Raw genomic sequence first — 13953 nt, forward strand, 5'->3', positions numbered from 1 at the left:
CTCTGGATTCCAAAAGGCATCAATATCAGGTTAAACATTGAAAAGGAACCTTCCTACTGATTAACGCTCACTGCCCCCCTCATCCCATAAATCTGTTGTCCTCCATGTCAAACACAGTGGCAAGGAAACAATGAGGGAGCAAGGGCACAGAAGAGCATTTGGTGGGGGACCTCAGCATGCATCATTAACATTAGTTTGTTAGCATCATTACTGCCAAGCTTTCAAGGACAAAGCTATCAAAAAGGCTTGTGTTAGGTGTTGACAAGGTACTTGGCTTTGCTCTTGCCAATCTACATGTCAGATATGTATCTTTCCCTGGTGATATTGGTTGAAGTGACCACCATGGTTCTTGTGGAGGCTAAGCTCCAGATCTCTCTCTCTCTCTGCAATCTCCTCTAGCTATACAACACTCCAAGATATGCTTTCCTTTAACTCTGGTCGCTTGAGGACCACTGACTTCATTAACTCCATTGCTGACAGTCACAGCTTCAGCACCCAAGACTGAAGATCAGGAATTCCATCCCAAAATCACATTTCCTCTAATTCTTTCTTTCTTTAAACGGCACCTTAAAATCTACACTTTGCAGTAAATGTTCAGTCGTCATCCCCAATATCTTTATTTTTTTCAGTAACACTTGTGAAGTGATTTGGTATATTTTACCTTTATTGAAAGTGTTTCGTGCAGCCACACAGACAACTGGGATTGACCTATCAGCTCCAAACTGGGCAATCAAAAGGTGCTGTAGAGCATCAACATAGCAGAACTATATTTTACTACATTCCGGAATCTCATGGCCAAACATACCACTCACTTTACTCTTACCATCTGCCAATTGAACAGCACTAGTCCAATGAGGAGTTGCGCCAAGCAGCTTGCAAATGAGGTGCTAACTTGCTGAAGCTCCAAAACACAACAATGTGTGTGCTAAAAGGCACAGGTAGTATGTAACTAACAAAGTTAAGCATTTCCACAATGAACTGGATGAAAACACTGCAAGTCCTGCCACATTCAATCATGACTGTTAGTAGACAAATAATTAACTTACAAAGTTTGGAGGTTTTATTAAAATCTTCATCCTTAATAATGGTGAAGCCAGCATTTGACTGGAAAATACAAAGCTGAAGCATTCACGACAATTTCAGTCGGAAGTGACATTACTGCATCCCTTGAGGCTTCCACCATCACAAATGCCAAAATGTTTCTTTCCACTTGATATCAACAAGTAGTTATTTACACTGCATATGCCCCAACAACACTCTAGTTGCAGTATGTAAGACTGGTGCTTTCCCAAATTAGCTGCATCACTACCCCAGCTGTTCCACTAAATCTACAAAACTGGCAACTATCCAACAGGGTAGAACAAAACAGGACAAGTTTAATCCTGCCAACTGCAACTCCATTAGTCTACTCTCAGTCACCAGCAAAGCAAACAGCGAGTCATCAACATTGTTAGGAGGTGACAAGTGCTCAGCAATAATCAGGTCACTGATGTGCAGCTGCTATCCCACTAGGACCACTTGACTCCAAATCTTTTTATAGTTTCGATTTCAGCAGGATTATTAGAACTGAATTGCAGAGGTAATATGTGAGTAACTGCCCATAACACCAAGACAGCATTTGGCATTGGTAAAAATGGACCACTGGTTGGAGCTGTGCTTAACACAAAGAAAAATGAGTGTGGGTGGCCAATTATTTCAGTGCTAGAACAACTGGATTTCCTCAGGATAGGGTCTCAGTGCAACCATTTTCATATTTTTCATCAATGACCTACTAGAAGCTCTGAGTGGAATGCACACTGAAGACCAGGATGATTACACTTGCACTAAGAAGAGGCATGCAACATTTTTCCTAGCACAAGTGCTCGGCTTTGACCATCTCCATTAAGAGAGAGCCTAACCATTGCTGCATTCTCCCATCAACATCCATGGTAGACGAGAGACTCACCACTTGAATGAATGCTAATTGGGCCACACCTAGCTACACGAATATGATAGGGGATGCGTACTTAATAGGAAGTAATTTGCCTCCTGACTCCCCTTCTCCACTCACAAGTCAGGAATATGATGGAATACTCTTGTATTGCTTGCATGAATCCAGCTCTAACAACAATTAAGATCATTGGTATCATCCACAGCAAAGCAGTCTGTTTGGTTTACACCTCATCTGCCATAGCATCTACAACACAAATAGCTTTCTTTTTGGCAGCACTTACCAAATCTGGAATTTCTAATATTATGAGGACAATACAGCAGTGCATGGGAATTTAACCATCTACAAGTTCTCCTGTGAGTCATATGCCACTACCTTGGAACTACAATCACTATTCTTTCATTGTTAATGGGTCCAGTTTTTGAAATTCCATATCAATGCTCCCATTTATTCTCCCTTATACTTGCCTGCTAATTTCAATGAATGGAACTGTTAAATTCTGAGATCAAAATGTTACCTTCAACGCCCAGATGGCTTGAATGAATACAAGAGTATATGCCGACAACTCATATAATATGTCGGTTGTGAACACAGTGACAACCACAGATACTAAGAGAATCAAGCACAAAGCTATTATGGATGGCATTGAGCTTCTCAAATGCTGTTACAGCTCTGCTCATACATGGTGAGCGGATAATATTCCATCACAAACAAGAACTGAATCCTGAAGACTTGTTCTACCAAGACAGAACAGGTGTGTAACTTATTCCAGTATGCTCGGATTCTGCGCTGCTCTTGTAAATAACAGTATTGATGTGGCTGGTATAGTTAAAGCTCTGAACAATGGTGACCCCCTGATGAAGTTCAATCTCAAAAAGTGAAGAGCAATTTAACCACTGACCATCCAATCTTCCACCAAATCCACTCAATCCCCTTAACCACAATTCTACGTCTTTACGTTTCTCACTGACATCCCAAAAAGTCAGAAGTGCTTGTTCAAAATACAAATCTGCCTATTACCTTAAACCTCAAAACAAATCAATGAGTTTCTCTTTGTTTCCATGTGAGCTGTTAATGTGAGTTTGGCACGGTGTCTCAGTGGTTCACACTGCAGCCTCACAGTGCCAGGGACCCGGGTTCAATTCCAGCCTTGGGTAACTGGCTGTGTGGAGTTTGCACATTCTCCCCATGTCTGCGTGGGTTTCCTCCGGGTGCTCCAGTTTCCTCCCACAGTCCAAAGATGTGCAGGCTAGGTGGATTGGCCATGCTAAATTGCCCATAGTGTCCAGGGGTGTGTGTGTTATGGGGAATGGGTCTTGGTGGGATGCTCCAAGGGGTGGTGTGGACTTGTTGGGCCGAAGGGCCTGTTTCCACTGTAGGGAATCTAATCAAACTTGTTTTTTGATCTCACAAGGAATCAAGGGCTACGGGAAGAGTGGAGGGAAGTGGAGTTGAAATGCCCATCAGCCATAATTCAATGGCAGAGTGGACTCGATAGGCTGAATGGCCTTACTTCAACTCCTATGTCTTATGGTCTTATAAAGGGCTCATTTTCTCTCAATACATAGCCACCAGTCACTCAGGTCTTTCAAACTTTTGCTCAATTTCAAAGTTCGCTTTCCAAGGCTACTAGGTTACAGGCTACTAGACTAGGTGGGATCGAATACAGGCTACTAGACTAGGTGGGATTGAGGTTCACAAGGAAGAGGTATTAGAAATCCTACAGAGGGTGAAGATAGATAAATCCCCTAGGCCGGATGGGATTTATCCTAGGATCTTCTGGGAAGCCAGGGAGGAGATTGCCGAGCCTTTGGCATTGATCTTTAAATCGTTATTGTCTACAGGAATAGTGCCAGACGACTGGAGGATAGCAAATGTGGTTCCCCTGTTCAAGAAGGGGAGTAGAGACATCCCTGGGAATTATAGGCCAGTGAGCCTTACCTCAGTTGTTGGTAACGTGTTGGAAAAGGTTATAAGGGATAGGATTTATAATCATCTAGAAAAGAATAAATTGATTAGGGATTGTCAGCACGGTTTTGTGAAGGGTAGGTTGTGCCTCACAAACCTTATTGAGTTCTTTGAGAAGGTAGCCAAACAAGTAGATGAGAGTAAATCGGTTGATGTGGTGTATACGGATTTCAGCAAGGCGTTCGATAAGGTTCCCCCACAATAGGCTATTGTACAAAATGCGGAGGAATGGAATTGTGGGAGATATAGCAGTTTGGATCGGAAATTGGCTTGCTGAAAGAAGACAGAGGGTGGTAGTCGATGGGAAATGTTCATCCTGGAGACCAGTTACTAGTGGTGTACTGCAAGGGTCGGTGTTGGGTCCACTGCTGTTTGTCATTTTTATAAATGACCTGGATGAGGGCGTAGAAGGATGGGTTAGTAAATTTGCAGATGACACTAAGGTCGGTGGAGTTGTGGATAGTGATAAAGGATGCTGTAGGTTGCAGAGAGACAGAGATAAGCTGCAGAGATGGGCTGTGAGGTGGCAAATGGAGTTTAATGCAGACAAGTGTGAGGTGATGCACTTTGGTAGGAGTAACTGAAAGGCAAAGTACTGGGCTAATGGTAAGATTCTTAGTAGTGTAGATGAGCAGAGAGAACTCGGTGTCCATGTACGCAGATCATTGAAAGTTGCCACCCAGGTTGACAGGGCTGTTAAGAAGGCATAGTGTTTTAGCTTTTATTAATAGAGAGATCGAGTTCCGGAACCAAGAGGTTATGCTGCAGCTGTACAAACTCTGGTGCGGCCGCAGGAGTATTGCGTACAGTTCTGGTCACCGCATTATAAGAAGGATGTGAAAGCTTTGGAAAGGGTGCGGAGGAGATTTACTAGGATGTTGCCTGGTAAGGAGGGAAGGTCTTACGAGGAAAGGCTGAGGGACTTGAGGCTGTTTTCATTAGAGAAAGAAGGTTGAGAGGTGACTTAATTGAAACATATAAAATAATCAGAGGGTTAGATAGGGTGGATAGGGAGAGCCTTTTTCCTAGGATGGTGATGGCGAGCACGAGGGGGCATAGCTTTAAATTGAGGGGTGAAAGATATAGGACAGATGTCAGAGGTAGTTTCTTTACTCAGAGAGTAGTAAGGGAATGGAACACTTTGCCTGCAACGGTTGTAGATTCGCCAACTTTAGGTACATTTAAGTCGTCATTGGATGAGCATATGGACGTACGTGGAATCGTGTAGGTTAGATGGGCTTCAGATCGGTATGACAGGTCGGCACAACATCATGGGCCGAAGGGCCTGTACTGTGCTGTAATGTTCTATGTTCTAAGTGCTGTCACCTCCTAAAACCATGCCCATCTTTTCCACAGCTGTCTGAAGTATCCAATCAGATGTCTGAAGTGATTTAAACACATAAATTATACCTCTTGATCAATGCACTATGGTCAATCCTACAAGATGTTATTATTTGTGATTTTGGTTCACACCATTTCTCACCCTTTGGAAAAATAAAGCGGTCTGAAAATAGCCAAAAAAATTGTTACAAATAGACAGTAAGTCATGAAGCATTTGTAAGGGAAGCAAATTATTATATTTTGAATGGATGTCATTAGAAACTTGTGTCAGAGCCCAAAGAAACTCCTGATAACATGCTCATTTATTCTAACGGCCTGGCAAATTTACATTTCTGACAGGCTGACTGGTGCTGCCTGTAATCAGTTTCTTAAACAGATCCCAATGTCAGAGACTTTAAAAAGACATGTGCTACTTACCCAGATACCTACTTGAGAATTAATCTCTGAGATAAATCCATGATTAACAAAGCAAATTAAACCAATCATCCCTTAAGACAACTCTTATCCTCAATGGGACAACTAGCTCCCAAATCCTCACCCACCTCCTCCACACCCCATCCTTTGAACTATTTTCACACCATCCTGAATCAACTGACCACTCCCCACTGCTCCTAAGCAACTAACTACAACTACCTCATCACCCTCTCATCCACTGAAGCACAGCAAGATAGCAGACAAAGACACATCCCTTCCTGATGTGCTCAATGCTTCCTATGCTTGGGTTGAGCAGAATGTCACGGCACGGTGATGCCTGGTCTGATAGCCCTGGATACATCTGTTCCCTTGATCACTACTGCAGACGTCAGTTCGGTCTTTCGGGGAGTCAACCCAAGGAAAGCAACAGACCTGGACAGTGTTCCTGGCCGAACACTCAGATCCTGTGCAGACCAACTGGTGAAAGTATTCACTGGTATCTTCAACCTCTCCCTCCTACAACTGAAGGTCCCACCTAATTCAGTAAGACCAACATCATCCTCGTTCCTAAGAAAGCAGGTACAATATGCCTGAATGACGAAAAGCCCAGTAGCTCTGGTCTCAATAATCATGAAGTACATCGAGAGGCTGGTAATGGCCTACCTAACTCGGCTTCCGGCGAGCCTCAAACCTCAAGAATTTGCCTATCGATGTAATAGGTCCACAGCAGATGCCCTGCACTCATTCCTGAAACATCTGGACAACAAGAACACCCATGTCAGATTCCTGCTTATTAACTACTGCTCTGCCTTCAACACCATTATGCCCTCCAGACTGATCTCAAAACTCTGTGACCTTGGACTCAGCTCTGCCCTCCGTAATTGGATCCTCAGCTTTCTGAACAACAGACTGCAATCACTGAAGACAGGTAACTATACCTCCTCTGCAATAACACTCAACACTGGAGCCCCTGGAAGGATGTGTACTCAGCCCCCTACAGTACTCCCTGTACACCCACGACTGTGTTGCCAAATTCTGAATGAACGGCATCTATATGTTCGCTGACAACGCCACTGCAGTAGATTGGATATTTAACAATGGGTCAAAATACAGAAACAAGATGAAGGTTTGGTGATATGGTGCAGTGGGAACATCCTCTCTCTCAATGTTGGCAAAACTAAAGATTTGTCCATGAATGTCAAAAAGGAAGGAGTACATGCCCTCTCCCACATAACGGAACTGAGATTAAGAGGGTGGAGAGCATCAAGTTCCTAGAAGTGATTGTAACCAACAATCAGCCACTATTATACTGATGAATAAACTCTCTAGCATCAAATAATGTTGATCCTGCTGACACTGATCTCACTAGTGCATGCCCTATGTGATGTAACCTGTATACCTCTAAGTTTTTTTGACCTGTGTACATTCTTGCTTACACTGATCTGCCTGCACTGCCAGCAGGCAAAAGTTTTCACTGTACTTCTGTACACATGACAATAAATCAATCAAACTCACTCACCGACCCCATCGAAATACATGAGGCTATATCACCTGATTATGGCAACTGATATTCTAAAATTAGGATGTCTGCTCTGCGCTGTTCCTTGAATATGCCAAGGCTTTCTTAGTTCTGCCAGCAACAGCAGTCCTGGCTGAAACAGAGCCACAAGTGTAAACAGTGACATCGCTGATCGGAAGATGTGGCCCTGTGTTTCTCTTTGTAACATGCATCATCATTTTCTAAATCAGTCGTTTATATGACAATGGAAAAATGCTATTTGAAAGTCCAAAACATGTATCCTCAATTGCATTCCTAATGCCTATGTACTTAATTTGTAGCTTTTTACCACAGTAGCCACAGTTTCTAACAAGTGAAATAAGTTTAATTGCACACAGTGGGCAGTATTTAGGCCTACCTTTGTGAGCACCTGAAATACATAAGGGTACATCAATCCTTTCCTGTGTCTGTGTTCAGCAACTCTTAGTACCTCTGGAGCTACCATTGGCACAGGAGGGGTGGTTATATCCATGTGGTTTCTTGTAGGCACTGATAGAAGAGATGGAATCTGTTCAGTGTTGATTTGACTCAGCCTGCTTCCAGCTGATACAGTTGAAACTTTCGCATCTACTTGGCCTCCTGGATTGCCAGAGGGATCTTCCACCTGTTACATAAAGTATCATGATTATAACCACTGAATAATATTTTCTTAGTATGTATTTATGAACAATACAGATCTAGATTACAATAACCTAGAGCACTACCGTCAGTTACAATTTCAAGTAAAAATAAAGAGAAATTAAAGTAGTACTCTTGTGTTGTACAGCTTCAGATTAGTGCTTCAGCATCAGCAACTAGCAACTTTTACGTGGGCACTTCCAGAGAAACAAAGCTGGTCTTTTCCTCTTGTGACCTTAAACAAACAATAGCTTATGGTTTTTCAAATTATCAAATAGCCAATATCTTAGTGGGAAGATTTGCTAATTCTGTTAAGGGAAACTGTAAACTATTAGACTGGAGGGTGGAGGGATCCTAAGTAGCAGATTAAATACAAAGATGAATGAGATTGGTTTTGAATCTGAAAAGATCAAGTTAATGAGAAAAGATAGACAACAGCAAGTCAGAGAACAAAGTAACTGAAAAATTAACCTGCAATTATTTCAATGCAAGGCGTCTAACAGGTAAAGCTGATGAACTCAGGGCATGTTTGGGAATACGAGATTGGGACGTCATAGCTATTAAAGGAACTTGGCTGAGGGATGGGCAAGACTGGTAGATCAATGTTCTAGGTTTCAAATGCTATAGGAAGGATAGAAAAAGGGGCAAGGGGGGGGGAGGAGAGTGGTGTTTCGGTTAAGGAACACATTACTGCTGCAACGAGAAAAGATATTTCTGAAAAATCGTCCAGTGAAAGTATATGGGTTGAAATTAGAAATAAAATGGGAATGATCACCTTGATGGAATTGTACTGTAGCCCTTCAAACAGCCAAAAGAAAAATGAGAGCAAATATGTAGACAGATTTCAGATGTATGAAAGAATAATAAGGCTGTAATATTCGGTGACTTTAATTTTCCAAATGTTGACTGGGACTACCACAGTGTTAAAGGTTTGGATGTTGAAGAATTTGTTAGATGTTTTCAGGAAAATTTTATTTGTCAATATGTAAATGCTCTTAGAAGAGAAGGAGCAAAACTTGATCTTCTCTTGGGTTATAAGATAGGGCAAGTCACTGAAGTGCTAGTAGGGGAACACTTTGGGTCTAGTGATCGTAATTCTATTTGCTTTAAAACATGGCAGTCATGGAAAAGGATAAGCCTTCCAAAAAAATTAAAGCTTTTAAAATTTGTCTTAGTCCAATTAATGGTGTGAAACAAGAACTTTCAAAAACTGATTGCAGCAGACAGTTCGCATATAAAAGGACACATGATAAGTGCGAGGCTTTCAAAAGTGTCATAAAGAGAGTTCAGTGTCATTACATTCCTGATAAAGTGAAACATTGGAGTGGTAGGATTAGAGAACAATAGATGAATGAAGATAGAGGTTCTTGTCAAGAATAAAATCATATATTAGATATAAACTACCGGATTCAAATGAATCTTTTGAATAGTATAGAGAGAGTAGGAGCATTCTTAATGGGCAGTCAGGAAGGCAAAAACAGAATACAAGACAGTCTTAGCAAATAAGGTTAGGAATAATCTAAAAGTGGTTCTGGATGTAAGTTTGCTCGCTGAGCTGGAAGGTTCGTTTTCAGATGTTTCGTCACCATTCTAGGTAACATCATCAGTGAGCCGCCGGTGAAGCGCTGGTGTTATGTCCCGCTTTCTATTTATGTGTTTAGGTTTCCTTGGGCTGGTGATGTCATTTCCTGTGTTGATGTCATTTTCTGTTTTTTTTTCCCCCAGAGGGTGGTAGATGGGCTCCAAATCAATGTGTTTGTTGACGGAGTTCCGGTTGGAATGCCATGCTTCTAGGAATTCTCGTACGTGTCCCTGTTTGGCTTGTCCTCGGATGGATGTGTTGTCCTTCCTCATCTCTATGTAAGGGTACTAGTGATATTGGGTCATGTCTTTTTGTGGCTAGTTGATGTTCATGTATCCTGGTGGCTAGCTTTTTGCCTGTTTGTCCAATGTAGTGTTTGTCACAGCTCTTGCAAGGTATTTTGTAAATGATGTTCGTTTTGTGACAAACACTACATTGGACAAAGCGGCAGAAAGCTAGCCACCAGGATACATGAACATCAACTAGCCACAAAAAGACATAACCCACTGTCACTAGTATCTTTACATACAGATGAGGAAGGACACCACTTTGATTGGGATAACATATCCATCCTAGGACAAGCCAAACAGAGACATGCACGAGAATTCCTAGAAGCATGGCATTCCAACCGAACTCCATCAAAAAACACATTGATTAGGAGCCCATCTACCACCCGCTGGGAAACAAACAGGAAATGACACCACCAATGCAGGAAATGACATCACAGGAAATGACATCACCAACCCAAGGAAACCTAAACACAAATAGAAAGCAGGACATAACACCAGCGCTTCACCGGAGGTTCACTGATGATGTTACCTAGAATGGTGACGAAACATTTGAAAATGAACCTTCCAACTCAGCGAGCAAACTTACATCCAGAATCTCAAGCTGAGCTACAAATCTTCTCAAAACTCGCTAAAAGAGATTCTATATGTACATTAAGAGCAAGAGAACAACTGGAGAGAGAAGAGCATCCCTTAAAAATCAGAGGATGGAAGAGATATTAAATAAATATTTCGCTTCAGTTTTTACTGTGGAGAAAATGGAGGCACATTACTGAAGAGGAAGCACTAGAGGTCTTAGAAAATATAAAGATGGATAAATCTCTGGGAGTTGATCTAGTGTATCTCAGGACATTGCGGGAAGTTGGGGAGAAAATTCCAGGTCCCTTGCAGAAATAGTCGTATTATCTATAAATACGGGGGGAGGGGCTAAATGATTGGACAGTGGCTAACATTGTGCTTTTGTTTAAGAAAGGATGTAAGGAGAAGCGTAGGAACTACAGGCCTGAGAGTCTGACTTCGGTAGTAGTTAAGTTGTTGGAAGTGATTCTGAAAAATAGGATTTATATGCATTTGCAGAGGAAAGGAACGATTATATATAGTCAGCATGGCTTTGTGTGAGCGAAGTCAGGTCTCCCAAACTTGATTGAGTTTTTTAAGGAAGTAACCAAGAAGATTGACAAAGACAGAGTGGTAGACATTATCTACTAGGACTTCAGTAAACCCTTTGACAAGGTTCCTCATGGTAAACTAATTAGTAAAGTTAGAACACATGGGATTCAGGGTGAGCTTGCCAATTGGATACAAAATTGGCTTAACAACAAGAGACAAAAAATGATAGTGGAGAGTTGTTTCTCAAACCAGGAGCATGTGATGAACAGTGCTCAACAGAGATCAGTACTGGGACAACTTCTGTTTGTTGTTTACATAAAAGAAAGATGTAGATGAGAATATAGAAAGCATGGTTACTAAATTTGTGGCTGGCACCAAGATTGGTGGTATAGTGGACAGTGAAAGAAGGTGGCAAATGTAGTTTAACATAGATAAATGCAAGGTACTGTATTTTGGTAAAACAAAGACAAGGCTTATGCAATTAAAAGTAGGGCCTTGGACAGTGTTGAAGAACAGAGACCTGGGGATCAAGTACAAAATTCTTTGAAGTTTGCATCACATTTGATAGGGTGGTTAAGAAGGCATTTATCAAGCTTGCCTTCATTGCTCAGACGTTTGACTAAAGGAGTTGGGATGTTTTGTTGAGGTTGTACAGGACTTTGGTGAGGCCTCTTCGAGTACTGTGTCCAATTCTGGTCTCTCTATTATAGGAAGGATATTACTAGGCTTGAGATGGTTCAGAGATTTACCAGGAGGTCACCGGGAATAAGAGGTGTGAGTTATACAGAGAAGGTGGATAGGCTGGGACTTTCTTCACTGGAGTGCAGGAGGTCGCAAGGTGACCATATAGAGGTTTATAAAATCATGAGAAGTATAGATAATGTGAATAACAGGTATCTTTTCCCTCGGGTGAGGGATTTCAACTCTTGGGGGCATATTTTTAAGGTGAGAGGAGGAAGATTTTAAAAAAAGACATGAAAGGCAATTTTGTTTTTTTTAAGCACAGAGTGTGGTTCATGTGTCGAATGAACTTCCAGAAGAAGTGGTTGATTCAGGTACAATTACAATGTTTAAAAAACATTTAGATAAGTACATGAATTGGAAATGTTTGGAGGGACATGGGCCAAGTGCAGGAAGGCGGGACTAGTTTAGTTTGGGATTATGGTTGGCATGGATTGGTTGGACCAAAGGATCTGTTTCCACGCTGAATGACTCCATGATTTCTTTGTGCATAACACAGAAAAAACAATGAAGAATGCACTTAGTTATTCTACATGTAAACAAAAGATTACAAATTCACATTTTGTAATTTGCAATTTATATTTTTCAGCAGGTCATTTTGCCTGATGCAGCATTGCTTATGTCATTCTTCATGTCACAAGATACTAGAAAATGGATGACGAGGTATTGAAGAATTCAGTGCAGGTTTATTATAGTTCAACAATATGAGAGGCACATGAATGTCTGGGCTCACATTAAGCCACTATGCTATGAAGAGCAATATAAATTGAACAGCATGTATTGCTTCAAATGATGGACTGTACAATTTGTATACCCTCCGGTCATATGCCATGATACAGTCATGAAAACCTGAGCATGTCTCTTAAGATATACTGGCATGCTATACTGGTATACTGTCATAATGAGTTTGAGGCATAACCCTCGCACATCATTCCCTTTTTACAAAGATTAAAAAATAATCGAAATGGACACATATGATTGTACATAGCATATGTCATCAATTCCATAAGTATACAAACAGAAAGAAGAGAGTTTATCAACTCAGTTGAACTTCGTGTGCAATGTATACAAATCCAGCACAGGGGTTGCTGAATAACTCTGACAAGTGGCAGCTGCCTGTACAACCAACAGATACACCTGACAAAACTGAAGCAATGTCGTTTGGACAGTGTTGAGGGCAGATGAGTTCTCTTTATAAAATTCACTCACTGGACGTAAGCATCGTTAGCTGGGCTATCATTTCTTGCCCATCGTTAGCTGCCCTGGAGAAAGTGAGTGAATTGCCTTCTTCAACTGCCATAATACATATGTTGTAGGTAGATCCATGATGCTGCAGGAACAGAGTTCCAGGATTTTGACCCAGCAACAGTGAAGGTACAGAGATATATTTCCAACTAAGGGCAGCGAGTGGTTTGGAGCGGAACTTGCTAGTGGTGGTGTTCCCATTATCTGCTGTCTTTGTCCTTCTAGATCAGAATGGTCACGGGTTTGGAAGGTGCTGTTTAATGAGCCTTACCGATTTTCTGCTGTGTACCATCTGCAGCATGCACATTGCTACTGTTAAACATCGGTGGTGGAGCAACTGAATGTTTATAGATAAGACCTAAGAAATAGGAGCAGGAGGGGGACATTCAGGCTTGAGTCGGCTCAACCATTCATGGTCGATTGAATATTCTTCACAAGCACTCTCCAGCCCTTTCTCCACAATCCCTGGTTCTCCTACTGATCAAGAATCAATCTATCTCTGCCTTAAATATACGCAAAGATTCTAACCCCACAGCTCTGTGGCAAGGAGTTACAACCCTCGAAGAGAAGAAATTCCACCTCATCTCAGTCTTTAACTGTTACTCCTTTTGTCTGAGACTTATACCGTCCGTTCTTATACTCTCCCATGACAGGAATTATCCTCTCAGCATTAACCTTGTCAAATTCCTCAAGAATCCTCCATGTTCCAATGAGATCATTCCTCATTCTTCCAAACTTCAATGAGTAGAGATCCAATCTATTTTGCCTTTGCTCATGAGACAATCTCTCCATATCAGGGAACATTCCAGTGAACCTTACCTGAACTGCCTCCACTGAGATAGCTTTGCTTAAATAAGGGGACCAAAAATGCTCACAGAATTCCAGATGTGGTCTCACCAGCATCTTATACTGTTGCAGTAAAATTTCCTTAGTCTTATACTCCAAGCTCCTTGAAATATGGGCTAACATTCCATTAAAACTTCCTGATTACCTGCTGCACCTGGTTGCCAGCTTTCTATGTTTTGTGTACAAATACCTTTAAGTCCCTTGGTGGCTGTGTTACAGTTTTTCCAGTTTCTTTTCTATTTAAATATATTCTGTTCTTTTGTTCTCCCTTCCATCATGAATAACTTTGCATTATCCCACATCACGCTCTACT

The 13953-nt window shown here is 41.5% G+C and overlaps 1 protein-coding gene across 2 annotated transcripts in view; it reads right to left on the reverse strand.

Moving 5' to 3' along the window:
* fam120c (family with sequence similarity 120 member C) overlaps positions 1 to 13953 on the reverse strand; it is a 124425-nt gene that overhangs the window by 49510 nt on the left and 60962 nt on the right. For both annotated transcript variants that reach the window (XM_048547917.2, XM_048547916.2), the window contains one exon: positions 7570 to 7815. In XM_048547917.2, coding sequence (XP_048403874.1) covers positions 7570 to 7815 — 246 coding nt within the window. The remainder of the gene's footprint in view (positions 1 to 7569; positions 7816 to 13953) is intronic.

Source organism: Stegostoma tigrinum, chromosome 11, assembly GCF_030684315.1.
Source record: "Stegostoma tigrinum isolate sSteTig4 chromosome 11, sSteTig4.hap1, whole genome shotgun sequence".
NCBI classification, from domain to species: domain Eukaryota; kingdom Metazoa; phylum Chordata; class Chondrichthyes; order Orectolobiformes; family Stegostomatidae; genus Stegostoma; species Stegostoma tigrinum.